General features: G+C 47.6%; 1 protein-coding gene across 4 annotated transcripts in view; it reads left to right on the top strand.

Annotated features, from left to right (window-relative positions):
- LOC8069416 (probable cleavage and polyadenylation specificity factor subunit 1) overlaps positions 284–27325 on the top strand; it is a 46326-nt gene continuing 19284 nt past the window's right edge. For 2 of the 4 annotated variants that reach the window (XM_021462282.1, XM_021462280.1), the window contains exons 1-15: positions 284–789; positions 895–1032; positions 1576–1729; positions 1910–2045; positions 3410–3555; positions 4260–4355; positions 4449–4501; positions 6564–6695; positions 6803–6854; positions 6944–7060; positions 18099–18236; positions 18454–18579; positions 20071–20148; positions 21573–21692; positions 21950–22044. In XM_021462282.1, coding sequence (XP_021317957.1) covers positions 446–789; positions 895–1032; positions 1576–1729; positions 1910–2045; positions 3410–3555; positions 4260–4355; positions 4449–4501; positions 6564–6695; positions 6803–6854; positions 6944–7060; positions 18099–18236; positions 18454–18579; positions 20071–20148; positions 21573–21692; positions 21950–22044 — 1925 coding nt within the window. In that variant the 5' untranslated portion in view covers positions 284–445. Of the gene's footprint in view, positions 790–894; positions 1033–1575; positions 1730–1829; positions 2046–3409; positions 3556–4259; positions 4356–4448; positions 4502–6563; positions 6696–6802; positions 6855–6943; positions 7061–18098; positions 18237–18453; positions 18580–20070; positions 20149–21572; positions 21693–21949; positions 22045–27325 lie in introns of those variants that run through there. The other 2 variants (XM_021462281.1, XM_002447514.2) reach the window with 2 other exon arrangements.

The raw sequence follows: 27325 nt of genomic DNA, 5'->3' as shown, positions 1-27325 counted from the left end.
CCCATGGGCCGGCCCGAAGCACTTTTGGGCCTCGTGCTTTTCGGGCCGGCCCGGCACGAAAATCGGCCCACGGGCCGTGCCTGGGCCGTCAGGCAGGCACGATGGCCTATGAAGGCACGGCCCGGTGGCCCGCGGGCCATACGGGCCCGTGCCTTATCGTGCCGTGCCTAGCACGGGCCCGTGCCGTGCCGTGCCGGGCCGGGCTGGCTCGTTGATCATCCAATCACTTTGACGAAACAAAATTTTTCACTAATAAAAAGTTAAATCATGCGGGGTCCACACTCAAGCATCGAGCGGGTCCGAAAATTGTTCACCGCGGAAAGGGGGTTTTCTAGGGTTTTGGTACGAACCCCCCCTTCGTTCCGTCGCATTTCGTTCAAAATCCCGCTGCCAAATCCGAGTTCGGGGGCCATCGCCGTCGCCCGCGCCCCCCCATCCCGCGAAGATGAGCTATGCGGCGTACAAGATGATGCATTGGCCCACCAGCATCGACCATTGCGCTGCCGGCTTCATCACCCACTCCCCCGCCGACGCTGCCGCCTTCTCCTCGGCCGCGCCCGCCGCCGCTGCCTCCGGACCCGACGGCGATATTGACTCCGCTGCGGCTAGTGCGCCGCGGCGAGTGGGTCCCACCCCGAACCTGGTTGTGTCGGCGGCTAACGTGCTCGAGGTGTATGCCGTGAGGGCCGACTCCGCGACGGGGGCCGAGGATGTGGGGAATTCTTCGTCGACCGGCGCCATCCTGGATGGGATCTCCGGGGCTCGGCTAGAGCTTGTGTGCCATTACAGGTGCAGGGAGATCGCTCTTCCTTCTCTGCATTCACTTTAGCTGTAAATTTCAGATATTGATTTTGTGCATCTTGGAGGACTAATCATTCTCTGAACGGCATTTAGGCTCCATGGTAATATTGAATCGATGGCTGTGTTGTCGGATGGCACGGAAAATAGGCGAGACTCCATTGCGGTCACGTTTAAAGATGCAAAAATAGCATGTATGGAGTTTGATGACAGCACCAATGGCCTGAGAACAAGGTAGCACATAATCCACTTGTTTCTCACTTTGGACAAGCTAGGAATAAAAATTTCTCATTTGCTGTAGGTGGGCACAATGTTGTAAACTTTAACTGTAGTAGCAGCATTGCATATCAGAATTTTGCTGTTGGCGTGACAGGGGACGACAGGGGATAAATGAAATGATATCAACTTACAAAGAAATATCCCCATGTTCTTTTTTTGTTTTAGATGTTGAAGGATTCTACTTTTTTGTCCTTTTATTAGATTCTCTTTATTGGTTGCTCTTGTTGGGTGTCATCTACGCATTGGTCTACCCCAACTTGCTTGGGATTAAAAGGCTTTGTTTTGTTTTGTAGTTATTTTAGAATCAAGATGCTGATGGCTTATACCACAGTACCAAATTTTTTTGTTTTCCTCACAAATAGATATAAAATTATATGTAGCACTGTTTTTTCTTCTCTGGCTTTCTTTTTAATGTACACTAACCTAAACTAATTGCCCTTTTTGATTGAGCTAGTTTTCTGTCCCTTGCCTAACAGCTTATGATTCGTGATGTTGCAGCTCAATGCATTGCTTTGAAGGCCCTGAATGGTTCCATCTGAAAAGGGGTAGGGAATCGTTTGCCTGGGGTCCTATCATAAAAGCAGATCCTCAAGGCAGATGTGGTGCTGTGCTTGTTTATGGATTGCAGATGATAATTTTGAAAGCAGCTGAGGTGCAGTTTGCTTGATGGTCTCCTTTTTCATCATGAAGTTCAACTACCTGTAGTTTCTTCTTATCTCTTATATTTTGATTCATTTAACCTTAATTTGTAGTTTGGTTTTCCAACATTTCGATAACTTCTGCACTGAGCTCTTTCGGACCAGTTACAAGGGTTTTACATATGCTTTATTAGGTTGGGCAGAGCTTAGTTGGAGAGGATGAACCTACACGTATGTTGAGTTCCACTGCTGTTCGGATTGAATCTTCATATGTGATTGATTTACGCGATTTAGAAATGAATCACATCAAAGACTTTACATTTGTGCATGGTGAGATAAGATCTCTTTTCACTTTATTTTCACTTTGGATTTGTTTTCTATATCAAAGCTCACATTTTAATATTTGTTTTCATTGAAAATTTTCATGCATTTTAAGTTATGTTGAACTTTCATGGACATGTAACAAGTTTGTTATTGTGACATAATGATTAGCTGTATTCATTCTTTTTTATTTGTATCTGTCTTACTTTATTTCTAGCTATGTATTGTTATATTGTACTGACATTATGCTTATATCTACTCTTTGCTCTAGCCTATTTTGATATATGTTTTTTGCAACTTTTCTACGGTTGATCATCATATATGACTATGAGTGCTTGTTGGTACACTTGGTAAAATGGTTTTTCTCCTTCGACACAAATGAGGACATAACTAAATCTGTACACAGCCTCTGTCCACAAAAGAATGCCATTCTTGCTTTTTGAGAAGTCAAATAGTTTGAACTTTGTCTAAGTTTAAATAAAAAAGTACTAACATTCGTGATACAAAATAAGTACCATTGGATTAGTTATAGAATATATTTTCATAATAAATTTATTCAGAGATATAAATGCTAATACTATTCACTATAAACTTGGTCAAACTTGAGTTAATTTGACCGTCACGGATCCCATAATTACACTCTTTTGTGGATGGAGGAAGTACCAAGAAACAACAACTTCCATCTTGTTGTGCTTGTGTTACTAACTGAATAAATGATAATCATTTTTAAGATTTTTGAGGATGACTAGCAGCCATGTTTACTGCCATATCGCTTTCTGCCGGGACCTGAAGTTCTCATAATCTCATGTTACACCCTGTGTTCCAAATTGTAAGTTGTTCTAGGTACAAAAGCTGGCCATGGAGATTGATGGTGTGGCCTGAGATAGTGGCGGAACTTGACAATAGATTTTTTTTTTGGGGGGGGGGGTCTATATAATTGAGGATTATAATGATGAATAGTTCAAAAATCACTATTTAGACAATGGAGATCACATTAGGCAGGGGTTGGCCGTGCCCCAGCTTGGTCTTAACCAAGCTCCGCCCCTGGCTTCTGATATGGTCGGTGTCTGCAGAAATGGATGGCGTGGCCATGCAGAGAGTGTGGCGCGAGCGACGGAGAGGGGTGAACTGGAGGGAGGGGGGGGGGGGGGACCCAGGGGAGCAGCTACAGGCTTGATTTCTCGTACACTATAACTTGGTGATGATTTATGTGACAGAGTTCTTTAATTTTGTTCTTTTGCTCTGGCCACTGCTTCTAGTTCTGTGTATCACAAATTCCTTTGTTGCCACACATTTTGTATACATGTTTGTTAATAGTGGTACAGGCTTATCATATTCAGAGCTATGACATTTCCATTTTATGATGCCTTCAGGTTATATTGAGCCTGTGTTGGTCATACTTCATGAGCGAGAGCCGACATGGGCTGGGCGTATCTCATCAAAGAGCCAAACATGCATGCTATCTGCATTTAGTATAAGCATGGGTTTAAAGCAACATCCGATGATATGGTCTGCTGCTGTAAGTGTGCAAGATCAGTTGTAAGCTTTTGTCAATTCTTATCTATGTTTTCTGTCCTGCATATGTATTTCAACATTGTTTCAGCAAAAGATTCTTGACATATTTATATGGCTTGGTTATCCAAGAATCACCAAATCAATTTGTTATATCTTATTCAAGAAATATGCTAGTGTAGTAGTGTTGTTTTTTTAATTATAAGTTCTGCAATTTTATATAAATGATCCATATTTTCACAGGTTTATATAACTAGTGCAACCTTTAAATTTAGGTCCTCATTGCCTGCATCTTCCATTTTATTTTTCTCTGGAAATTGTTTGGAGGTTTATGCGATGACTTTGATTATTATTGACTTTTTTCTGTTGTTTTGAGCCCAGACCTAATACATAATTACTTGCTAAGCTTACATGATTTGTACTTAACTGTTTTGATGTCCTTGTTTTTGTGGGATTCGAAAAGTTTTATTAATTTTCAATTTGTTTCACGGTGCCTGCTGTAATGGGTTGCTGTGATTTTCTCTCTCTCTCTCTCTTTAGTTTAGTTTAGTTTAGCATGGCTTCTGTCCTCCTATCTTGTGATTCTGTTGGGCTTGTTGTGTTTCTTTCCTTTATGTGTTTATGGCAGGCCAGCACCTCGTAACATCCATTTTCATGGACTCAATATAAACTTTACACTTATCTTTACAAAATACTGTTTGTTCTTTCCAGAAACTTCCGCATGATGCATATCAACTTCTTGCAGTGCCTCCTCCTATAAGTGGCATTCTTGTGATCTGTGCCAATTCAATCCATTATCATAGTCAGGTTTGTTGACCTATGTACTCATGCTTCATGAAATTTATTCATTGATTGGTTGATCTTTAGCCATTGATTCAAAAATTATCTTTGTTGTTGCAGTCCACATCTTGTTCACTTGCCTTGAACAGTTTCTCTTCGCAGCCTGATGGAAGGTTCTTGCTTAAAATCACAATCCCTACTTTCCTTGTGACTTGTCCTACTTCTCATTAGAATAAGTGCTTGCTTGTTATTTGCCAAAAAAAAATGTTTCTCGCTTTCAACTCATAAGCTGCCTTTTGTTATTGTTATATCCTTTTTCACACCTTTTACTAAGTATACATGCATATATCTACTGTGGCATTCACCATTATACAATAATGTCCATGACCTCCACCACTCATCTGAAACCCCTCTTGGACATACTATTTACACTCTTTGTAGAATGTAGATACAGTACTGGAAATTTGATTCTAGTTTAAGCAGCAAAAATAACGCAACAACTAAGAATTTGTTTGCTTGCAGGCAGGTTGCTAAAAGTACTGAATTCAGTGAAACGTCTCATGTGGGCTTGTAAATTAGCTGAACTGATCTAAAGCTCGTCATTTTCTGTGGTCAACTTTTTGTAAAATGATAACCTCATAACAATCCGTGTACCTGAAAAAAACTAGTCTCGGAACATGTTCTGTTTATTTCAGCTGACCTTCTAAATATTAGGATCATATGATCTACAGTTGTTTCTTTCTCACTAAACTCTTTGGCTCAACATTTTTTCTTCTAGATTATGGTAAAATAAAAGTTAGGGAACAAGGTTCCACACTGCTTGGAAGAGTGCTGACCGCCACCTGAGCAAATGAGCAAACTGTTAGTTTGTTTTCTGGGATTCATGCAACTGACTCCTTTGCATTTCCCATTTCATGAATAATCTCCTCAGCTCATTGATACTTTGATTCGTAATAATGAAGGACACTTTTGCTAAGAAGTAAAAAAAAATCTGAACTTTAAATTTCAGAATTGATTTGAAATAGATCTTGAAAGTAATTTCGTTTTGGACAGAAAGAAGGGTTCCTGGCTGTTGGATTTAGGAATTTAAACTCCGACTGCAGGCCCTAGTCACCGGAGTTCCCGGAACGACGGATCGAGGAACGACGAACCGGGAACGGGAACGACGTTTTAGATGCAATTTTTACACTGTGGGAACGATTTCGTTCCCGCGTTCCCGTCCCGAACGCTCGTTCCCGGAACGTGGAACGCTGCATCGTTCCCGTTCCGCGGTGACTGGGCTGCAGGCTGTAAACTTGAACATGCTTTCAAACCTTATGCATACAGCACACCATGGAAGAATCTATACATAGTGTGCGATTGATAAATGCAAAGACTCGTGGTTATGTGTTCTCGTTTCTCACCATACAGGAAAATTATACGCTAATGTGTTGGCTGTCCTACCATGCAATACAATAACTCCTTTAGCTATGAACTTTGAATAGAAATTATAGACTGATGTGATATAAATCATAAATCAAGTGTGGAGAAGTCATGTACAAAGATATAAACCTTCAACTGCATAGTTGAAAGAATGGTACCTGTATATGTGGTGTAGGCTGTAGGCATAAGTGTGTCATTAGTGCAATGCTGAGTTTGTAGCCCAGAGTTCAGTTGGCGTGTAGGCTAGACTATAAGATGTAGAGGCTTCCTCTACCATATTCTCCTAAAAAACCAGTGACAGCTGTTGTGTTTGCAGTATGTACTGTTCCCTCCGTACACAAATATTGAAATATAAGGCATTCTGAGTTTTTTTTTTATTTTTTAAGTTTGTTCACAAAGACAAAGAATTCTGGCACTGAGGACCCCACACTTAATTAATTCTCTCCCATTCTGTTGACATCCTTCCATTTAAATACAGTGGTGTAGCCCAACGGCCGCTTGAATTAAGGAAATTAGGTGTGGTCCTTATCCTTTATTCAGGAGCACACACATCTATTCTATTCCTAATCTGTCTTAAAGTCTCTAGAATGCCTTATATTTGTCGATCGAGGTAGTAGTCAACAGGGTGCCATTGCTGCTGCTCATATTCACTTGGCGGTGCTTATCTAGCATGAAAATTTTATAGTTGGGTTTGATATACAATATAATTTTTTACTTTGATCCATCCATGACTGCAGATGCTGTTTCTTAGTTTCCTTACTCTTCATTGGAGGTTTTAGATGGTCACTTTATTTTTCTCTATCAACTTGGCAGCCCAGAAATTCTTAAGACAAGTTTTCATGTTGAGCTTGATGTAGCTAAAGCAACATGGTTATCCCATGACATTGTGATGTTTTCGTCAAAGAATGGAGAAATACTATTACTAACAGTGGTTTATGATGGGCGGTATGGCACTATTATCACTCACAGTTCATTTGAGAAAGCCATACTTAGTTTGTACAAGTGTTTTAGACTTCATATTGATTATTATTATTTGATTTTTTTATTTACAGAGCTGTGCAAAGATTAGATCTTATGAAATCCAAAGCATCTGTTCTTAGTTCGGTTTGTTATCTATGCCTTTGTTTTGTTCCTTTTTTTTTGACTCAACTGAAGGGATGATGTTTTTATGTTTACTGACCTGCTTGGTATAGGGTGCTACAACTCTTGGAAGTTCGTTCTTCTTTCTTGGCAGTCGTCTGGCAGATAGCCTTCTTGTGCAATTTTCCTGTGGCGTGCCAACATCAGTTCTGCCTGATCTAACAGATGAGGTTAGTTTTATGACCTCTCTCTCTGGATGTGCCTCTTAAATTTTTGTTTTTGTTTGAGAACTTCACCCTGTATGCTTAAAAAATGTACTGCTCACTTCAAATGAGTTCTTGCTTACTGCTACTGTGACACTGTGTAAACATATATAGCTAAAAAGTGCCATTATTATCATATTTGCAGCTAGCACTAGAAATTTTCAGTAAAATAATAATCTTTTTAAATTTCAATTTTTACAGTGAGCACTCAAAAATTTTCAGTAAAATAATCTTTTAAGTTTCTTTCTGTAGATATATAAAGATCCCTGTATGTTTTTCCTAGTTTCTTGTCGCATCATTCTCCTGGCCATCTCATTTGTTCTCTCCTTATTGTGCTGTGTTTATTATGCCTCTTTATTTATGCATTGCTTGTCGTATCCTCACATTGACCCAATTCTTCTCATCTCAACTTATCTTCTCAAGAACTACTAGTCTCAATATCAGCATTCTCCAGTTCCCAACTGTGATCTGTGAGTTTGGTCACCAACTTTAACGTCGAATAAGGGTTGTGCATTGGAGAGGAAATATACACCTTTGCCCAATTTTGTGGCTACTTTGGCTCTTTCTGTATTGTGTTTATTCCTCATGCTCTCCAATGTGGCCATTGGGATACTTTAAAGAGATGGAATTAACTAGGAAAACATGGATTTGGGGATCTAAGTATTGTTGTAATGGGTTGCATCCGAGGAGATGGATTATAGGGTAGAATTGGGGAAATTAGGGCGATTAGAGAAGGGGAATGACTGCCCTAGGTGTTAGTAAATAGGAATTGTACCGCATTGTACGTGGGGTGTTAGTCCTATGTACTCTATATAATCAGCCCATGAGGCCCAATGCAATACAGTGAATATTCCACCAATTCTATTCTTACATGGTATCATGAGTCCAGTTTTAGATCCTAACCCTAGCCACCGCATCGCGGGCCCCTATAGGCTGCCATCCTCGTCGTCAAGTAGTAGATCGGGCCTTCTCGCGACACCATGCCACCTCGTTGCCCTCTTCGTGCTCGCCGTGAAGGACGCTAGAAGTCGTCCCGTCCCATGCCGCCGTGGTGGTGGCTCAGGCCAGGTCAACCCCAATGAGCCACCATGGTGCCAGCCGGCCAATTTGTGCTGTCCTCGTGTGACCCGCCCCGCCGCCGCCCCGACATCTGCTCACCGACACTACCACCGTTTGTCCCCACCGTGCGCCCCGCGCCATTGCACTGGATAAGTCATGCCAGGCCACACTATCGCCGCGTCGCAACTAGTCGGGTCCTGCCTAGTTGCCTCTTGGTCTCCCCGCACCACCCCTCCGTCTGTCCTCTCCCAATCTGTTCTCTTTGTGTGCATGAAAGAGGTCAAAATAGGAGAACAAGGGATGGGGGTTATTGCTGGGTACGCCCAATCCGCTGTTATATCCTTTTGGTTTGCCTGATCACTGTTTGTGATTGAGTCGCCCATCGCCTGACGACCTCGCGTGCTACTCCAAGTACGCCGCACATCTTCTCTAAGAGCATCTCCAACAGTTTAACCATCCGACTTTCCCATCCTTAACTTTTTGGCAAAATAAGAAAAAACTCTCTCCAATAGTTTGGTATCTTCCCTCCCCATCTTTCCCAACCTCGCAAAAATTTATCCTGGGCATGCATATATGCGCGCGGCTTAGGAGCGAGCATCTGGAGTTTCCCGGCCCATCTAGTAAGCAGAAAGAAAGACAAGGTTCCAGGTGAGAAAAACGCAAGAGAGATTTGGTGGAAGGACTTAAACATGTACATAAACAAATTTAGGGTTCCTGATACAAAAGACCGGGTCGTAGGAAAAAGTGACGAGAAAACAAATTTTTGGATAGAAATATAGGAAACTCTTGGAGATGACTTCTTTTTTCCTCGTACTAATTTAGGAGTGGGCAAACACCATATTTTGGGGAACAAAATATGAAAATCTCTTGGAGATGCTCTAAGCAATAGAGCTTCTACTATGTCGCCTTATTAGGCCTCAGCACCGCCGCTCCTGGGTTTGCCTTATTAGGCCTTAGCACTGCCGCTCCTGTGTCTGCTTCGCTGTTGTATCTAAATTACCTTCCCCTATGCATCGACTGCTGTGCTGCGCAATCTTTGTTGTCCCACATGTTTGCACAAGGTCTTTGTCCCGCTGATTGGGTCTTCATCGTCAACTTGGAGCTCGACCTGATGTGCGTGGCGCTTCGTGTCTGGACGGTCACTCCTGAGCATCTGCTCTCGCCCAGCTTGCTGCCTTCAGGTTAGACGCGTCTGCCTTCGGACAACTTCATTTTGCGCAACCATGTCGCCAATGTCGCCGTCTCATCCTCACCTACTTCGTCTACTCGAACACCTGCATGCTGCATTGACATCTTCTACCCCACCATTGTGCGCACTGCAACCACCACCGAGGCCTTCTCTGCTGGTCACTCAGGCAGGCGTGGATGCATGGTTGGGCCCCCCTACCACGTATGTCCAGTATTGGCAACACTGGTGCGTGCCTTCATCCACGACACAGCAACCCCGACGCAAGCTTCGTCCTTGGCAGCTGACTACATCAACTCTCCCTTGATTGTGTCGCCATCTTCAGCTACGTCTTTGATGGCCCTAATTGTGTCAACCTCGGCATCGCCCCGATGCCTCCTTCCATGACAATTGCCTTGATGCGTATCCATCACCTTCATGGTGCATCGTTGTGCCTGTGGCTTTTGTGCGGCCGTCTGGACATCGGTTACCTTGACTGCTACTTTGATCTCTAGCACGGCTCCTCGACCATGGCTCCTCCGCCCTCGTGTTCGGCAACCTTGACATCGGCACAAAGCGCTACCGCTTTGCATGAGGACTTATTGGCTTCTTCTCCAGCCATAGCATACGCGACACATCAATTGTTATGACTGCGGTGGGATGTTAGCTCGTCAGCTTCTTCTCCAGTCTCATCGTCTGTGACTGTGAGGGCATGTTAGATTAAATAGTAATAGTACCACATTGTCTATCCACGTGGGGTGTTAGTCCTACGTACTCTATATAATCAGCCCACGAGGCCTAATGCAATACAACAAATATTTTATCAATTCTATTCTCTTACACTGGGGCTAGCTGCACCTTAGAGAGAGGGAGGGGGCAGCGGTGATAGTAGGCTGCACCTGATTGGGCGGAGGGAGAGCGGCATGTCCAACGGCAGCTCGAGCGTGGAGAGGCTAGAGAGGTTTAGGGTTTTACCCCTTGATTACTCTTGCTTAATCTCAATAATTACATCTCCCCTTATATTTATAATTTTATATAGGGAGGACCCATCCTGACTTGTCTTACGAGCGGTCCTATTTTATGGACTCCTAAACCTTGACTTAGATGGACTTGCAGTCTGCTACAGTACCCACGGGTGCTGTTCACACAAGCCTGCGCTGGGCTGCAGTGGGCCCTGCTTGACCCATGACAATTGTATTGCAACTTTGCAGCGACTTTCTAAGTTCCACTTGGCTATGATTTTATTGTAAGTTGCCCTAGCTCTGAAACATTAGAAGCTGCTATTTTTTTGATAACAACATTAGAAGCTGTTATTGGAATCTAGCTGGATCCATGCTACAATATTGGCCCTGTTTGGTTCGGCTTATGAGATAGCTTCTCATTGAAAAAAAAGCTGAGGCGGAGCCAAATGTCAGGCTTTTGAGGGGCTTCTTCTGTTAGCGCTTCTCCATCATAAGGGGCAAATATATAAGGTAGAAGCTGGCGACGATCTCATTTTCTTAGCTTATTGACTCTCCCCATGCCCTCTGCCTCCATCCGCGTTCCCTGTATAGAAGATTGGAATAACACCTCACTCCATTAGGAGGGGTGGATCTCATATAGGGTTTTTTGGATTTTTGCCATTACAATTTTTCAACTTTTGAAAAACACCATTACAATTCACGTTATTGGAAACTTGCCATTGCAATTTTGTTTCTCCCACAACCATGCCCTGATCTACGGCTGCAGCGTACCTAGTCCTAACTGCAGACGGTGTATTTGCGTATATCCCCGTATTGCCCCTAGTTAGAGGATAAGGTAGGACCTGCGGCGCTGACCTTCATCTTCTCAAGCGTCAGCTCGCGCCGGTTTCTTCTCGGGCCTTGCGGCGCTGCGGGTGCGAATGCGGATGCCACGGCGTGCCTGCTGCTTGAAGCGCAAGCGCAAGGGGAGGTGGAAGGGGAGGCTGCGCAGCTGCTCGTGGAGTCCGGCATCGCGCCAACGCCGGACATCTTCAAGGCGGCAACGGTCATGAGACCAAGGAGTAGTGGCAGCTAGCTTGGGTGCTTGCGTGCTTGCTCGGGTGCTTGCACGGCGCTTGTGTGCTAGCGCAAGGTGGCTCGACACGACAGCTAGCTAGCGTGTGCTTGTGCAATGTTCCGCTCGTGCGCTTGCCCAGCGGCAGCCTGCTTGCGAGCGCTCGCCGGCCATGGTGAGGTTGCCTGCTTGTCTGCTGGGATGGCCTGACGACAACTTGACTGGGATGGCGCGACAGCCATGGAGGGTGGCCGAGGTGCCCGACGGCGGCTGCAGTTGGGAGCTGGGAACCGCAATGCGAACTCTGGGTAGCCTCACCCCGACCTCGCCAAGCCTCCCTTGACACGCCGCGTGGCACCGAGCGAAACCATACCTCTTCGCCGCACCATCCGGAGCCTCACCTGCCGGGCTCCTCGACATTATGATGCGGGAGCCCACCTCGACGTCACGCCAGGCCGCGTCGCACAGCACTGTCTTCCCCACACCACCAGCCAGGACTGCGCCACAGCCTCACCGTTCTGCTCCGCCCGCCTCTACACTAGTGCCGCCTCCGCCTGCAAAGGCGCCACGCCAGAGGCGGGTCGGCGTCGGCGCAGTGGTCCTGCCTTATCCTCGTAAACATGGGCAATACAGGGACACATGGGAAAACATCGCCTGCAAGTGGGCCTAGGTACGCTCCATACGAAGATCAGGGCATGGTTGTGGGAGAAACAGAATTGCAATGGCAAGTTTCCAATAAGATGAATTATAATGGCGTTTTTCAAAAGTTGAAAAATTGTAATGGCGAGAATCCAAAAAACCCTCTCATATATATAGCCAAGATACAATATACATGAGCTAGACTTATACATATCTCTAATACGTGCCCGCAGTCACAGTGGGAGGGAACTGGATGCAGAGACTGGTCCCTAGCCATAATGTCCGCAAACTGATGAGCTGAGGGTACATGTAGCACTATGAACTGCCCCAAAGCCACCTTCTCACAAACAAAGTGAATGTCAATCTCAATATGCTTCGTGCGACGATGATGAACCGGATTGGCAATAATGTAGATTGAGCTGACATTGTCGCAATAGACAATGGTCGCCGAAGGGATCGAGATATGAGACTCCTCAAGCAGCTAGCGCAACCAGCAGCACTCAGCAACTGCGTGAGCAATAGCTCGGTGCTCCACCTCCACACTTGTGGTCTGCCGTTTTGAAGACTAGGAAACCAAGTTGTCTCCGAGGAAGATGCAGTAGCCTCATGTAGACCGCCGAGAATCTGGACATCCAGCCCAGTCAGCATCGGAGTATGCCGTGATGGATGACATGCTGCAAATGCTGAGGTGTAGACCAGCGTCGAGGGTGCACTTCACATAGCGCAGAATGCGCTTGATCAGAGCAAGATATGGCTCTCGTGGGTTGTGCATGAAGAGGCAGACTTGTTGAATGGCATAGGCAATGTCTGGCCGAGTCAGCGTGAGATACCGCAAGGCGCCAGCAAGGCTCTGTATTCTGAAGGCTAGCACCTGGAGCTCCAGTGGTGGCAGATAGCTTGGACTTGGAGTCAACAGGTGTTGCCGTGGGGTGACACTCAGCGATATCGGCCCGCTGAAGAAGGTCGATGGCATACTGTCTCTGGGACAAGTGGAGGCCGTCGGAGGACCAAGTGACGGAGATGCTGAGGAAGTGGTGTAGAGCCCCAAGGTCCATCATGGCAAACTCGTAGCTAAGACGGTCGATGATGCGTCGTAAAAGATCCGAAGAGGATGCTGTGAGGACGATGTCGTCGATGTACAGGAGCAAATATGCCATCACTCCATGAAGATGAAGAGAAGCATCAGACTTGGCTGCAGTGAAGCCGTGGATGCAGATGTAGGTGGCAAACCGCTGATGCCACGCGTGAGGAGCCTGCTTGAGGCCGTATAGTGATTTCTGCAATAGGCAAACATAGTCAGGAGTTGACGGGTCGATGACGCTAGCTGGTTGGTATGCGTAGACTGTCTCCTAAAGGGTGCCATGAAGGAACGCTTTCTTCACATCAAGCTGGTGAATCGATCAGGAGCAACAATGCTGAGCACAGTCTGGATCCTAGCAGGCTTGATGAGCAGATTGAATGTCTCGTTGTAGTTGGCGCCATGCTGTTGGGAGAAGCCGCGGATAACCCAACGAGCTTTGTGGTGTGCAAGGGAGCCATCAGCATGATATTTATTCTTGAATAGCCACTTCCCTGTCGCAATGTTGGCACTGTCAGGCACTGTCAGGTGCCGTTGTCGAGTAACTAGACTCTAGGTGCCATTGTCGAGGTCGAGGAACTAGACTCCAGGTGTCGTTGTCGAGGAGAGCCTGATACACGTCCGCCATCGCAGCACGACAATTGGGATCAGCCAACGCACTGCGATAATTGGCGAGCAGCGCAAGTGCCGATGTTGCAGACAAGCCCTTGTAGTTGACAGGAGGAACAACACCGCTCTGTGTGCGTGTGGTGGGCTGATGCAGGCCCTAGCATAGGCCAACATGGAGGTGGAGGGGGCTGCAACAGCCCTGAAGGAGCATGGGCAGCATCGGTGGGAGGTTGCGGCCCATGCATAATGCGAGGCTGTGGAGGCCTGCCAGGTGATAGTAGACGATGATGGCGACGCAGCCGTGGTGTTGGATGGCAGAGCTGGCGAAGAAGACCGGCGCTGGTACACCTTGCCGCTAAAACATTGATCAGCTGGCGCTGGTGCTGGTGCTGGGGGCCGATGCTAGTAGGTGAGGCCAAGCTAGCCTGTCCATCCTGAAGGCGTAGCAGGGGCAGGGCCTGGTGGCTGTGCAGGATGACCGGCCGTGTGTACTAGGAGGCCAGTCGGCTAGTCAGCAGGGATGGCCGGCTGAACAGAAGGCCGAGCAGGGCCAGCCATGATGATGGTTGGATCATCGCGGTCTTGAGGCAAGGATTGCTCAACCTCTGTAACAGAGGATGCGACCGCTGTAGAAGAAAGTCAAGCGAAGACGTCGGAGACAGGGTAGCAGCAAAGGGAAAAATTGACTCATCAAACACAACATGGCAGGATACAATCACACGCTGAGTGGAAATGCCAAGGCACTGGTAACCCTTGCGAGAAGATGGATAGCCCAAAAAAATGCACGGTGCAGAGCGTGGTGCAAGCTTATGGGGAATCGTGGCATTGAGATTAGGGTAACATAGGTAGCCGAACACACGGAGGTGTGAATAATCCAGGACGGAGCGATGGAGTTGGAATGGAAGCTGATTGTCAACAGAGCAAGATGGGCGCTGGTTCAGCATGTAGGTTGCTGTAGCAAGCGCCTTAGCTCAGTAGGTGGGTGGCATGGAGGCATGAATCAGCAGGGTGCGTACAGTGTTATTGGTGGTATGAATCATGCGCTCAGCTTTGCTGTTCTGTGGAGAGGTGTAAGGACAAGAAAGATGAAGCAGAATGCCACGACTGGATAAGAAGGCATCTATGGCATGGTTGACAAACTTTGTGCCATTATCAGCTTGGAAGCACTTGGGCACACGACCAAATTGAGTTTGGGTGTAGGAAACAAAGCTGCCAAGATGACCATAGACTTCAGATTTTTGACGCAGCGGAAAGGACCAATGATAATGACTAAAATCATCAATAATGATCAAATAGTATTTATAACCCAAAGTACTAAGGACTGTAGAGGTCCATACATCACAATGAATTAGAGCAAAAGGTTCAGATGTGGTGGAAACTGAATTACTGAACGACAGGCGAGTGTGTTTGCCAAGCTGGCAGGCATCACACAAGGATCTTGCTGCTTTATTACACGTGATGACCGATTGATTCTGGAGGAAGGTGATGGCAGAGGCTCTCGGATGACCAAGACGGTGATGCCATAATGTGGATGAGACAAGCGGTGATGGGTGGTGATGCGGATGGTATGGTGTAGAGATCGCCGTTGCTATTGCAGCGAAGAATCACACGCCCCATCCATGGATGCTCAACAGGGAAGCCAAAAGCATCAAATTCGATAGAACAACGATTATCATGTGTAAATCAACGAACAGAAAGAAGGTTGGTATAGAATGACCATTGCCCATAGTAATGGATGAAGGAGGGAGGCGGGTGAGCAGTATACCATCCGAAGAAGCCATGTGAGATGTGGCACCGGTGTCCAGAACCCAGGGACTAGCACTCTCAATGGCCATTTGGTTCAAGGCGCGATGAGACCTTCCTGGTTCCACCCACCAGCTTGAGGACCTGGCAGGGGAGCAAATTATGGCTGCTGAACGACGGTCGGAGTGGAGAACTCAGTAGGAGCGAAGGTTGAATGTGCATGTGGAGGAGCCCCAAGTAGCCCCTGTCCACGCCATTGTGGCTGCTGCTGAGAGGGGGGGGGGGGGGGCGAAATCAGGGCTGCTGTTGTACTTGTTGTCCAGGAAGGGGACCAACACAGAGCCACTAGCCACTTGGGGGTGGAGCACGTTTGCCACCTTGCTGCCGCTGACCCCCTCCTCAACCACCTTTCTTCTTGTGGCGGTTCGAGTTGGTACTGCCTCCGCTAGGAGTAGGACAGGCCGCGCCGAAGCAAGCAGAGGCCTCGCAACATGCTGTGCAGGAAACCTTGCCTTCATTGGTGAGGCGAAGTTCCTTGAGAACAAGCTTTTGGCGCGTGGTGTTGAAGTCGGCCAGAGGCGAAGTGTCAACGATGTCCATCGTGCTAGAGAATCGTGGATTGAGGCCTTGGAGGAGGTTGAGGACGAGCTGTGACGGCGAGACAGAACAACAGTCTTCATGTGCTGGCAGTAGTCATTGATAGGTAGGTCCCCTTGTCTCATGGAGGAAAATTCCTCATTCAGGAAGAAAGCGCGGTGCTCCTTGTTGGAGAGAAACAAGCCCTCGACGACAACCTAGAGTTGGTGTGTTGTCTGATCGTCCTTCGAGGCGAGGTGCTGGACATCAGGGCCGACGAACTCGAGGAGCCAACCGTGGATGTAGGCTTGTCTATGGCCCACAGGGTCCAGTGGGATTGGCCGGAACAGTCCCATCGATGAGGCCGCAAAGGCCGAACTTCCCGAGCAGGGACTTGAAGAAGGGCGCCCACTTGTGGAAGTTGGGGTGTTGCAGCTCGAGGACGATGGGGACGTGAGAGTGGACGATGATAGTGGTGTAGGGTGCGACGATCGGACCAGCGGGGACGGAGCCCTTGGTGCAGGGGAGACCGCGACCCGCGACCTTTAGAGTCGGTGTGAGAGCAGAGGAGACTGCAACCTTGAGTTGTCGCGAGTATGGGAGAGTAGAGGAGACTGCGACTCTTGAGTCGTCGTGAGTACGGGAAAGGGAAGACTCGCGCACGCATGGGAGCGGTACGGCAGCGCAAGGCAGCGTCGCGAGGTGGATGGCACGCTTGTAGGGGTGCGCACAGCTACGTAGCAAGGGAAGCGGCCGTGGCTACGCGAGCGGAGGCGGTGAGGGAGGGAAGACGGGGCCAGCGGTGTAGAGGAGGCGTGCGCGGGCGGCTAAACAGGGCAGTGGGAAGGCGAGGTGCGCGAGGGAGGCTGTGCTCGCATGTGCAGCACCGTTGTGGGCATGGAGGGAGCGAGGCCGCGGCAGAGGCGATCGAGCAGACCAAGAGAAAGGGGTCTGGGTCTCTGGTACCATGTAGAAGATTGGGGTAACACTCCATTAAGGAGGGGTGAATCTCATATACATGCGCTAGACTGATACATATCTCTAATACCCTGCAACCTCCGCCTCCATCTGCTTTTCACGCGCCTCCACCTCCGTCCGCTCTCCTCACTCCCTCCACCCCCATCTCCTCTCCTCTCTCCCTCCACCCTCATCTGCTCTTATCACTCCCTCTGCGTCCTTCCATCTCTAGTCGTGGTCCCTCAATCTCCACCGAACCTTCACATCTCAATGACGTCCATTAAGATTCCCTTCACGTGGTGCGTGGCCGGTGTTGGCAGCCCTTCGGCCTGATCTCTCTTAGTGGCGGCAGTTTGGCTTGGTTTGGCGTGGTGGTGGCACCTGTCTTCATCTAGGTTGGTAGTTGCGCTCCAGCTTGGTCTAACTCGGCGGTGGTTCTCTGGCTCTATCTGACTTGACGACACTTCTAGTTCGTCGAGTTTTCATCCTTCGGTGACGTGAGCTCCAGCTGACCACCTCATGCGAGATCCCGTCCTGCGCTGCCTGGAGTCGTGCTTGTGGCCTTGTTCCTCAAGAGTGCCACACGCTCGTCTCATCCGCTGCCGTCAGGGACTCACATGTAAGTGATGGTGAAAAAGATATAGACAAGCTAAGGTGCCAAACATCAACCTAGGATTTCCAACAAGCAGCTTGTGTGTTGAGCTAAAGAAAAGCTGACTTGTCAAATAAGTTCATGAAAAAAGCAGTTCCAAACAGGGCCAATTATCTAGATTCACATGGTAGGAATGGTAGTGCAGAAAAAAACCTACATTGTTTGTTTTTCATTGGGCCTGTTTGGAATACTTCTGAGCCAACTTCCCATTAGAAAAAGCAGACCCCGTGTCAATTGTCTTGGCTCACCAATCGTCAACTGTGCCTTTTCTTTTACATTATTTATAAGAGTTTTGTGTAGTTCATTAAATTGTTAGTACCTTATTGATTGTTTTTTTTCCTGATTCTGACAACTGACACTTTTTATGATTTATTATGCATCATCTTCTTTCTGTACATACTTCTGGCTATGCACGTATCATTTGTGACACGTGCAGTTAGCTTTTGGGAAGTATGCTAAACTCCTTGAATATTGAAGGTGACTGATATATGGTTGTCTACTTGTGTAACAGTCTGCTGATATCGAAGGTGATCTGCCTTTCTCAAAGCGCCTGAAGAGGATTCCCTCTGATGTTCTACAAGATGTTACCAGTGTTGAGGAACTTTCTTTTCATAATAAGACTGTGCCAAATATTGTAGATTCAGCACAGGTATAAAGAATATACTTTCTGTTGTATGGTAGCTATCTGTTTATGGTTACCTTCTGTTGCGCTGTAATATTTTCCCTTTGCTGTAGGTGATATGATTTGTACTTTGGTTAAGTTCATTTTAATGGTTACATGATGAGTTTGCTGCTGCTCATAGCTGCGTAGCTGCTTCCCATTTTCTTCTTTCTTATTGCTAATTTATTTCACCAAAACTTTACAGAAGATCTCATTTGTTGTAAGAGATGCTCTGATCAATGTTGGTCCTCTGAAAGATTTTGCATATGGTTTAAGAACTAATTCTGATCCCAATGCAACAGGCATTGCGAAGCAAAGCAATTATGAGCTGGTAATTTTTATGATACTCTTACCTTTCAATTGTTGTTTATAATTATTATGTCTACATTTTCATTTGTTCTAGCTTGGTCTAACATGTACATGGAATTTATTACATATTTTTCATGATTGATTTTGCAGAAAACATGGTTGATTAATTGATTCCATCAATTGCTTAAAATGCAAGTGTTTTATGGGATTAATACTAGCTGGGTTTTGAGATGCTTCATCCTACATGCAAATTTAGATTCTGAAGTCAAGGAAAAATAGGGACAAAGAAAATGTGATAAAAGCTTACTAAAACTAACAAGGGAGCCTGACACTGCTTAGTTTCTGTGTATGTCCCCGATTTTTACTTGAATGTGTTTATGCAATTCTCGCAACAAGAACAATGTCAAGAATTGGAGGATGTCCAATTAAGTACATTAAAACATGGAAGATAATGATATATGATCAGGTGCTATTTATACTTCAGATCTCAAAAAACTTATTGCAAATAGGACCTCTAGGAATCAATTTCAGACAATGGACTCAAGGGCTCAGCTCTTATTGGCATGGAGATCACAGATCAGGGTACATTTTTCTCTAATTCACAGGAGAGTTGCGTATCATTTCATTGAAAGGAGAAGAAAGAGTTGTACATAGACCCAAACACACACACACACCTCCTTAAAACATAGCATGCTGCCACATCCTTAAAACGCAGCAAGGTCGGCTTTAGATGTCACAGCACTGAGTTATCTACCTTTCGTGAGATGACAATTAGAGCCATCCTCCTGTTTCCATATTTAGAAATATTCTCAGAGTTAGAGGGTCCCTTTGCAAAGTTTTTCGAAAGAACCAAATAAAAAAAATCGCAACATGCAATTAGCAACCAATTGTTCATGTACATGGCCCTATAGCCCGTTTACGTGCCGTGTAAATGCTACACGGTGGCTTGCCGTGTCCGTTTAATCACCGTTTAGCCTGTTTAAATGTCCGTTTAGCCCGAATAAATAGCTAAACAATAGGTGACTGTTTAGTCTGTTAAAATGTTTAGGCTAACGTTTTCTTTTTTATTCATTTTACTTTATGTATTAGCTGCTGGAGTATTCTTCTGTACTCTGCAATTGACTGATGTTTTTTATGGGGTAAACATTGCTGGAAGCAGATCACCTCTAGTTGTTTGGGATGGGAGAACTTAGATTGGGGTAACGAAGAAACTGGATTTGTTCTTGCTTGATCAGTTAAAGCGGGCTTATGCGGGACCAGCCCTAACACATGGAGCTTACACATCCAATACTTATGCTAATTAACTGAATTAATTTGCGCTAATCATCCTGATTGAAGTGATCCATAATTTTACTCTGGTCACCATTGTTCGCATCAAATCTTTGTCGCTCTTCAGGCAATGAACTGAAAATCTACCTGTCCTGATTTCGTAGTTTAATTACTGAAGCTGTATAATGTTTGTCGTTCTTCATTTAATATAAGTTTCCCTTTGTGATAATATTGGGTGTTTCAGGTGTGTTGTTCTGGGCATGGAAAAAATGGAACACTCTCGGCCCTTCAACAATCTATTCGTCCAGATTTAATTACTGAGGTGCATGTTTTTCTCTTCATTTTCTTTTTGTATTTTTGGTCCAGTCACTTTTTCACTCTTTTGGGAAGCAGATAATTCTTGGTCCATTTGCTTTCTTTGTCAAGATGCCACTATAACACCTGGTATTGTTCTGGACATAATCTTTTTTTCTCGAACCGCGCAGGAGAGCTGTGTGTCATTTCATTAAGGAGATAGAAATACAAAGGAAAGAGGCGAAGTGCCTTTTCCTGACCCCAAAAAACACACACAAAACAAAAAAAAGCGACAAACTTTACAGAACCTTAGATTTTGCAAAATCAGGTTGGATGGGCTGCTGTCGTTATTATGATTGGTAGACAATCTATGTCAGTAGAAAAATGAAACATAAGAGTTTGCTAGTAGCGAAGGCTATAGATGGTTGGTGTTGGAGGCAGATTTGTGCTCTATTTTGGTGGTTGTGTTGTTAGTAAGCAAAGTTTGGCTGTGAGCTTCTCAGTGATGATGAGGGCTCATCAGTGGTTCGTGGTTGTCATGTAGATTTTTTTTTGAACGTAAGGTTGTCATGTAGATAAGGAGGGGGGAGTTGTGTTGATTGTTGGCGATGAAGATGATGACATTGATACGAGGCGGTTGCAATCACTGTCTACTTTAAGTGAAAAATAGTGTAGAAGGTGACAGAAAGTTGGGGAGTAGTTGTTGGAGTATAGGAGTGAGTATTGGCCCATGTGGCTAGGCCCATGAGGCCCATGTATGCTATACTATATTGCTACCCTCCTAGGGTTAGCCTAATCAAGGAAATTACAGTTTCTAACAGTAGGCATAGTAGGAATCTTTATCACTGTTGAGCTGTGTATCTTTGTATTTATAGGAGAAAGAAAAGTGTAACAAAGCACAAGAGCACCCAACCTGGGGAAGAAACTCCCCCACACAGTCCTCTTAACTAATCATGCCCACCATGAAAATAAAAGACTAACAATCATGGTCGCTGCCACCAATCTGACTTGACCACAGGACTCTCAAGCCTTTAGCTTCAGACAGGCACCTTAGGTGGCTGGCCCCAGAGATGTCTCTAAGACGATTAGAAACCCTTGGTGTGGCACCACCTAAAACGCATGCATTCTGATGCACTGATGCTTCCATTCCATAACCACCAGGATCCCAAGATGACAACAGGGTTAAGATAAATCCTTTTCAGTTTTCTTTGTGGAATACAGACCCATACTTGTGTTTTCTCCACCATTCTGCAAATACCAAGTCATGACATTGTGGGAAAGTGTAAGGGAAATTGACATGTTGGAGCTCTGTAGTATCAAAACAATTATATGGTGGATGTTAGCAATATTCCGTAGTTATAGCCTTATAGCTTTACTTTTAGGTTATTCTCAGAATTTTTTTGTTTGCTATCTACTAGTATTTTACTTATGGTTTGTTCATGACTTGTCTAGGTGGAATTACCAAGTTGCACAGGTATTTGGACAGTTTACTACAAGAGTTCTCGTGGAAATACAGCTGACAATAATGAATATCATGCTTATTTGATAATAAGCCTAGAAAGCCGCACAATGGTAACTCTGATTTGATTTTTTTGTTTGCTTGAATATTTACTATAGCGAGTTACTGAGTTATCATTTATAGTTTTTGTCATGTGGACGCACTAAGAGATAATAGGTTTTTTTTTTCGATTCTTGGTACTTAAAGACATTAGAATATAGAAAAAATTCAGACGTTAGTTGACATTTCAATTTTGCTTGATCCTCTAATTTCTATTGAAGAAATGGTTAAATAATTACTAATTGTAAAACCTGATTGTGTGTTACAATAGGTACTTCAGACAGGTGATGATCTAGGAGAAGTCACTGAAACAGTTGACTATAATGTTCAAGCAAGCACAATTGCTGCTGGTAACTTGTTTGGGAGGTATGCCACTGCTAACCTTTATTATTTCATTTTAATAAGGGAAAATTGCAAAAAACCACCCCAAATTCATTTTGTTGCAATGAGCCACCCCCTAGTTTTGAACCACTCCCATATGCCCAAACGAATCTGCCTGTTTTAAGACTGAGATGCCACTATAGGTGAAGCTAGCTGAGTTAGCCTAGTCCAGCACTCATCATGCTGCAGTGGAGACATTGCAAAACCTGGCATGGTCATCCTGAAGTTTTCCTCAATGATTTTCTTGGTGCAAGCCCCAGAAAGTGTCAGGATTGTTGTTAGAAGTATCCTGATTTTAACAAATGGAAGGATCAAAATTGGTGAAAACGGGCACAATAGCAAAATCTGACATGATCTCGTGCTTATGTTTCATCAATGATCTTTCTTTTAAGTTTTTTCTTCTATGTTGGGTGTGTTTCTGTAAGTGTGTCTAGGTTTGTCTTTGGGTGGGAGATTTCTCTCTTATTAATGAAATGATACACAATCTCCTGCATACTATGCAACACGGATACAGATATGTGTATCGATATCGAAAGGATATGGATACATGTTGTAGCACCCAATTTTAAGGACAAAACCAGATACACACTATATATGAGTCCAGAAGTCAAATCTCACATATAGCCACAAATATGGGTAATATCAAGAGACAAATGTTTAGGCCTTGTTTAGTTCGCAAGGTTTTTTGTTTTTGGGTACTGTAGCATTTCGTTTTTATTTGACAAACATTGTCCAATCACGGAGTAACTAGGCTTAAAAGATTCATCTCACAAATTACAGGTAAACTGTGCAGTTAGTTTTTATTTTCGTCTATATTTAATGCTCCATGCATGTGACCAAAGATTCGATGTGACGGGATTCTTGAAAATTTTTGCGAACTAAACAAGGCCTTAATATGTTGGTCTTCAGGTGAAAACTTCACTCCACAGTACAACTGACTGGTTGATCATAAGTGTTAAAATTAGGGTTTCATTACTTGGGCTAACCCTAACCAGGGTGCCATATAATTAGGGATACATGGGTCTCATGGGCCTAGCCACATGAGCCTGTATTACACATACTCCAACACCCCCCGCAGTCTGAACTACCGGCGCAGCGGAATTGCAGACTGGACTCGAAAAGAAGTACACACACGAGCCCCCCCACAGACACAACTAGCCACTGGTGATGTTGAGGCTGGAGCGCAACTCGGCGAAGGTCGAGGACGGGAGGCCCTTGGTGAAGATGTCGGCGAACTGGGAGGTAGTCGGGACATGGAGGACCCGAACATCGCCGACAGTGACCCGGTCCCGGACGAAGTGTAGATCGATCTCCACATGCTTGGTCCTCTGGTGCTGCATAGGGTTGGTGGAGAGGTACACCGCACTGACGTTGTCGCAGTAGACCAGCGTGCTCCGGGAGAGAGGGCTGTGGAGCTCGGCGAGGAGCTGCCGGAGCCAGGAAGCCTCAGCCACGCCGTTAGCGACAGCGCGGTACTCCGCCTCGGCACTGGAGCGGGAGACGACCGGTTGGCGCTTGGACGACCAAGACACCAGGTTGCCGCCTAGGAAGACGGCGTAGCCGGAGGTGGAGCGGCGGGTGTCCGGACATCCGGCCCGGTCGGCGTCAGTGTAGACGACGAGCTCGGTGGAGGACGACCGTCGGTGGAGGAGACCGAAGTCGACGGTGCCGCGGAGGTAGCGTAGGATCCGCTTGAGAGCGGTGAGGTGTGGCTCCCGGGGATCATGCATATGAACACAAATCTGCTGAACTGCATAGGTGATATCCGGTCGGGTGAAGGTGAGGTACTGAAGTGCTCCGGCAAGACTCAGATATGCAGTGGGATCTGTCACTGGTGTACCCTCAGCCTCCGAGATCTTGCCCTGTGTGTCAACTGGAGTGGAGCAGGGCTTGCAGTTAGTCATCCCAGCTCTCTCCAGGATGTCAAGAGTGTACTGCCGCTGGTGAAGGAGTAATCCAGCAGGGTGAGGCTCAACAGTGACCCCGAGGAAGTGATGTAGTCCACCCAGATCCTTCATAGCAAACTCCTGCTGAAGAGAGGCGTTGATCCGCCGAAGGAGTGACTCAGTGGAGGCTGTGAGGACAATATCATCAATATAGAGCAGCAGATATGCAGTCTCAGCCCCATGGTGATAGATGAACAAAGAGGTATCTGACTTGGCCTCCACAAACCCCAGAGTCAGTAGAAAAGCAGCAAACCGATGGTTCCACGTCCGGGGGGCCTGCTTGAGGCCGTAGATAGACTTCTTGAGCCGACACACCATGTCTGGACAAGAAGAGTTAACAAACCCCGCTGGCTGACTGCAGTAGACTGTCTCAGTAAGAACGCCATGTAGGAAGGCATTCTTGACGTCCAGCTGATGCACGGGCCACCCGCGCGTGAGAGCCAGCGAGAGCACCGTGCGGACGGTGGCCTGCTTCACCACCGGGCCGAAGCCCCGGAGAACCCAGAGAGCCTTGTACCACTCAAGGGTGCCGTCAGCCCGGCGCTTGTGGGTCCAGATCCACTTGCCAGTGACGATATTGGAGCCCGGGGGACGAGGGACGAGATCCCAAGTCTGGTTGGCGAGGAGGGCCGCGTACTCCTCTTCCATCGCTCGGCGCCAGTGAGGGTCCAGGAAGGCCTCGCGGACGGAAGAGGGTACCGATGACACCTGCGAGTCCCCGGGCATCGCCGCAAGAGCCCGGGGCTGCAGGGTCCCAGCCGCGTATCGCGTCACCATCGGGTGAACATAACGCGGGTGTCGGTGAAGGAGCGGAGGGTGGTACACCGACGTCGCGACCCGGGAAGCTAGGTGCCTCGGCGGCGCGGTCGGTGTCGCCGGCGGCGCAGGTGACCCCGGCGAAGAGGGGGCCACCGGCGCCGCCGGAGGCAGCGGCGCCAGCCGGGCACGTCGCTGGTAGACGCGCACCGGTTGGGCGAAACGTGCCGGTGGGGCCGGAGTCGGAGACTCCGACTCGGGACCCACGCCGGGAGCACGTCGCTGGTAGACACGCACCGGCTGGGCGAAGCGTGCCGGTGGGGCCGGTGTCGGAGGTGCCGACCCGGGACCCGCGTCAGGCGCAAGGGCCGGGCCGGAAGGTGACCCCTCGGGACCCGGGCAGGGTAGACGCCCAGGAGTGGTAGTGGTGGAAAAGGGAAAGATCGACTCATCGAACACCACATGGCGAGATATGAGGACTCGACGAGAGGTAAGGTCGTAGCATCGGTACCCCTTGTGATCCGGGGAGTACCCAAGGAAGACATAGAGAGTTGAACGTGGTGCCAGCTTGTGAGGAGCGGTGGCGGTGGTGTTTGGGTAACACACACACCCAAAGACTCGAAGGTGATCATAGCGAGGAGGGGTACCAAAGAGAGCGTGGTGTGGTGTGGGAGCTGGACAAGCAGCAGAAGGAAGGCGGTTAAGGAGGTAAGTGGAGGTGTGCATGCTCTCGGCCCAGAAGCGAGCAGGAAGAGAGGCCTGAAGCAGGAGAGTGCGCAGGGTGTCGTTGGTGGTGCGAATCATGCGCTCAGCCTTGCCGTTTTGAGAGGAGGTATACGGGCAAGACATGCGCAAATGGACACCGTGAGAGAGAAAGAAGGCCCGGGAGGTGGAGTTGTCAAACTCCCGACCATTGTTACACTGGACAGCCTTGACAGTGAGGCCAAACTGTGTGGACACCCAAGCGAAAAAGTGGACAAGCGCGGGGAAAGCATCAGACTTTGCACGTAAAGGAAAAGTCCAGGAATAATGAGAATAATCATCCACCACCACAAGATAGTATTTGTATCTAGAAATACTGAGGACAGGAGAGGTCCATAAGTCACAATGTACAAGGTCAAAAATGCGGGCCGCATGAGAAGAACTATGAAAAGGAAGACGAACATGACGGCCCAGTTGGCACGCATGACACAAATGCTCATCGTGAGCTCGAGTACATCGAATATCGGAACTACGACTAAGCTGCATCAAAGCATCACGTCCAGGATGGCCGAGACGCCGGTGCCAAGTAGTAGAGGTAGTGGTGGCGAAGGCAGCTGACAAAACTGGCGAAGGAGGCGAGGCAGATGCCGAAAAGCGAAGAATGTAAAGGGGCCCCGTGCTGTCACATCGAAGGAGTGGACGCCGGGAAGCCAAATCCTTCACACTAAGACCAGAAGAGTCAAACTCCACAGAACAAGAATTGTCAACTGTAAAACGACGAATAGAAAGAAGATTGTGAACCATAGAAGGAGCGACAAGAACATCAGGAAGATGAAAGGAACCATGGAGGCCGGCGGCACCCACAGAGGTGACAGGAAGACAAGACCCATTTGCGACCATAATGGACGAAGGGAGAGAGGAAGATGGAGGGTGAACAGAAGAAAGTATACCGGGGTTAGGAGTGGTGTGGTAAGTAGCACCAGAGTCGGTGACCCACTCCGGCCCAACTGTAGGTGTTAGGGCCATGGTGCTGAAGGAGTGCGCCAAGGCCGCCTGATCCCAGCAGGCAGACCCAGGCAAGGCTGCGGATGGAGTAGCCCACGAGGACGCGGGGAATGGGGCCACCCACGGGGTCACTGAGGGGAACCACAGGGGAGCACCCGCGAGCATGGCCGCCGGCGGGCGAGGCTCGCCACCGGAAGCCTGGAACGGCCACATGGAGATGCGCCCTAACCATGGGTTGTTGTAGGATGGCCAGGGTGCACCCCGTGGAGGTGGCGGTGTCGTGGGGCCCCCACGACCTGCTCCACGTCCCCCACCACGACGACGGCGGCCGCCACAGCCCCCCCCACCCCCGCTCGCCTCGGGGGGAAGAGGACCTAGAAGTGACGACTGTGGTGGTGTGGCGGGACGGGTCGGAGGAGTGGCAGCAAGAGCAGTCGAGGAGGACGAGGACCCCGGAGCGGACGGGGACCCAGGCTGTAGGCCCTGAGTAAGCTCCTCCATGACTAGATCGTCACGGACCTGCAGGAAGGTGGGGAAGGGCCGCTGCCGGGTGATCCACGTTCGGAGGTAGGAGTAACGATCACTGAGCCCACGGAGAATGTTGAGGACCAAGATGCGGTCCTCCACGGGCTAGCCGAGGTCACCGAGAGAGTCTGCCATACCCTTCATCTGGCGGCAGAACTCGTTGTCAGATGTCGCCCTGGACGAAGGTGCGGAAGCTCGTGTCGAGTCGCAGAGCCCGGGCTTCGGCGTTGCCCAGGAACTGGCCCTCGAGTGCTAGCCAGGCCCCGCGAGCACTCGGGGTGTTGCGGACGAGGTCGTGGAGGTCCAGGGAGATCGTCCCCAGAATCCAGGAG

This window comes from Sorghum bicolor, chromosome 6 (genome assembly GCF_000003195.3).
Source record: "Sorghum bicolor cultivar BTx623 chromosome 6, Sorghum_bicolor_NCBIv3, whole genome shotgun sequence".
Lineage (NCBI taxonomy): Eukaryota > Viridiplantae > Streptophyta > Magnoliopsida > Poales > Poaceae > Sorghum > Sorghum bicolor.
The sequence above is the reverse complement of the archived record's forward strand: the minus strand, read 5'-3'. Positions and strand labels throughout refer to the sequence as shown.